Here is a 2233-nt window from a genome sequence, read left to right as displayed (position 1 = left end):
CGAGTTACTTAACCTCTGTTCTGTGATTCCGCAGTCATACAATGCTGATAAAGATTACCTCATTGAATTATGGGAGGCCTAAATAAGAAAATATATATAAATAAAAAGCGTCTGGCTGAAGTTATTAATGTTAACTCTCCGTCTTATGGATATATATATAAAATACCACAATTTCCTTACACTGAAAAAACATTACTACAAAAATTTAATGTCTTACAGAAATTTAATATATGCACAAGAATTTTCAAAGAGCAAAATTATACACAATAAAAAAAAAGCATACAAGTAAATAATTTATAGTCAGAGAAAGGAAAACACATAAAATGGTCAACCTTATAAGTCATTTAAAAAATGTTGGCTAAAACAGCAATTCAATGCTATTTTATAACTGCGTAATCTAAAATATTAACAGTTTGCATTGATTTGATTGTGATCAAATTAGAATACTGTATCACTGACACTGTGACTAGACACAACAGTTCTGACCAAGAGCTTATAATACCTTGGCGAAATGTCCATCATCTGTGATCAATACTGTCTGTAGGTCAGTATTTACAGCTTAGTTTCTTCTCTCCCAAAGTAGACAGAACAAATCCAGACGAAATCATTTCTAATATGTCCCAGGGTACAAATTACCTAAGGGCATCACAGATATGTATGGCAAGCGAAGTTTGAGAAATGTCCAACTCAGGGTTTGTATAATGTATGAGAAAAAGTAGAACATCAAGCAACTAAGGCTTATATATCAGGAAGAACCAAAATATGTAAAATCAGATTAGATCACATCAGAGTTCTGAGGATTCCAAATATGGAGGTGTTGTTGATGTGGAATTGTGTCTATAGAGACTGCAGGTGAGGATCTCAGGTGAGTATTAGCTCCGCCTCCTGCTTTCCTAAAGGAGTCTCACCATTTGATCAGGATAGGCAGAAAGCACTAATTATATCAATCATCAAACCTTTGGGCTATTTTGGTAGAAAAGACAGATTTATTTAGGTTTATCAGATTCTTACAAAATATATTTTCACTTAATCTGCTATGTCCTATATTCACCAAAAGGCTATTGATTAGATTATGAAAAATCTGATGAAAACCTTAAAAAAATATGAGAGGACTTCAGATAGAGTAATACCAAGGGAAACAAGTGTAAAACAATGCAGTACATTTCTCCCCAAGCTTCTATTAAAATTCCCAAAGACCAATCAATTATCACACATATAAAAACATGATAGCCCAACACCATTAAAGTGAAACATTTTCTCAATCTCCATTTCCCATCTGAGAATCTGGCATGGTATTCCCACAGGACTGGGCTCAGCTCAGTGCATCCATCATTGCTGTGTTCCCTTTGCTGGCTCAGAGACATGCTTTATAAATATTCTAGACTCAAATGATTTTATAAGCAAAAGAAAATTCATTAATTGCCCTTAGAAATTAAACTAGTTAAATGCTGTCAGCTATAGTTTCCCTATAACTCCATCTGTTTCTTTATATTTTGGCTTTTGCATCAGAATTTAACAGTGAGGCATATCTCAGGTTCCTTATTACATAAAAAGATTTTTCTAAGTAAAAAAAAAGTTGATGATATTCATGTAATCACAGATACAATAATTGGATCATAATCACACTAGGCAAGAAAAGAGGAATCTACTCTTTTACAAGTGATAAAAAGAAGACTTAAGTAAAATACTGATGATGTTATTATATAAACAACTTAGACCCAAATTCTTGAGCATTAATGTGTAAAAGCAGGCCAAGGAAAGAAGTCTGTTCTCTGAATTTCCAGCACTTGTTCATTTGGGCTCTTTTCCTTTGGATTTTGCTTCCTTTGGAATCTTCCCATTTTGACTCTGAGTGAACCTAGCTACTGTAGAAACACCATCCACAAACTTGGTTTTGAAGAGGACGTTTGCATTGTTGAACATACCTTCTTTGAGGGACACCACAATGAACTTAAGGGAAGAGAAAGAAGCAAAAACATTAAGGAAGTTCACTGTATTAAATAAGAGCATTTAAACAGAGACCACAAAAGTCAAAACAGAACACGGGGGGGGGGGGATCATATGGGGATAGAAAGAACAGCAGGGTAAATGGTAAACTGTGAGTGGTGGAAGGCTTTATTAGGGAGGGAGTTCCAACCAAGTTCAATATTGTACACACACACACACACACACACACACACACTCTCTCTCTCTCTCTCTCTCTCTCTCTCTCTCTCTCTCTCTCTCTCTCTCT

General features: G+C 34.9%; 1 protein-coding gene across 4 annotated transcripts in view; it reads right to left on the bottom strand.

The window, feature by feature from the left end:
- Positions 1 to 204: 204 nt before the first annotated feature.
- Smc2 (structural maintenance of chromosomes 2) overlaps positions 205 to 2233 on the bottom strand; it is a 44625-nt gene continuing 42596 nt past the window's right edge. For all 4 annotated transcript variants that reach the window (XM_005362181.3, XM_013351904.2, XM_013351903.2 and 1 more), the window contains exon 25: positions 205 to 1950. In XM_005362181.3, coding sequence (XP_005362238.1) covers positions 1792 to 1950 — 159 coding nt within the window. In that variant the 3' untranslated portion in view covers positions 205 to 1791. The remainder of the gene's footprint in view (positions 1951 to 2233) is intronic.

Source organism: Microtus ochrogaster, linkage group LG5, assembly GCF_000317375.1.
Source record: "Microtus ochrogaster isolate Prairie Vole_2 linkage group LG5, MicOch1.0, whole genome shotgun sequence".
In the NCBI taxonomy this organism is placed as follows: domain Eukaryota; kingdom Metazoa; phylum Chordata; class Mammalia; order Rodentia; family Cricetidae; genus Microtus; species Microtus ochrogaster.
This window is presented reverse-complemented; position numbering and strand designations above follow the sequence as displayed.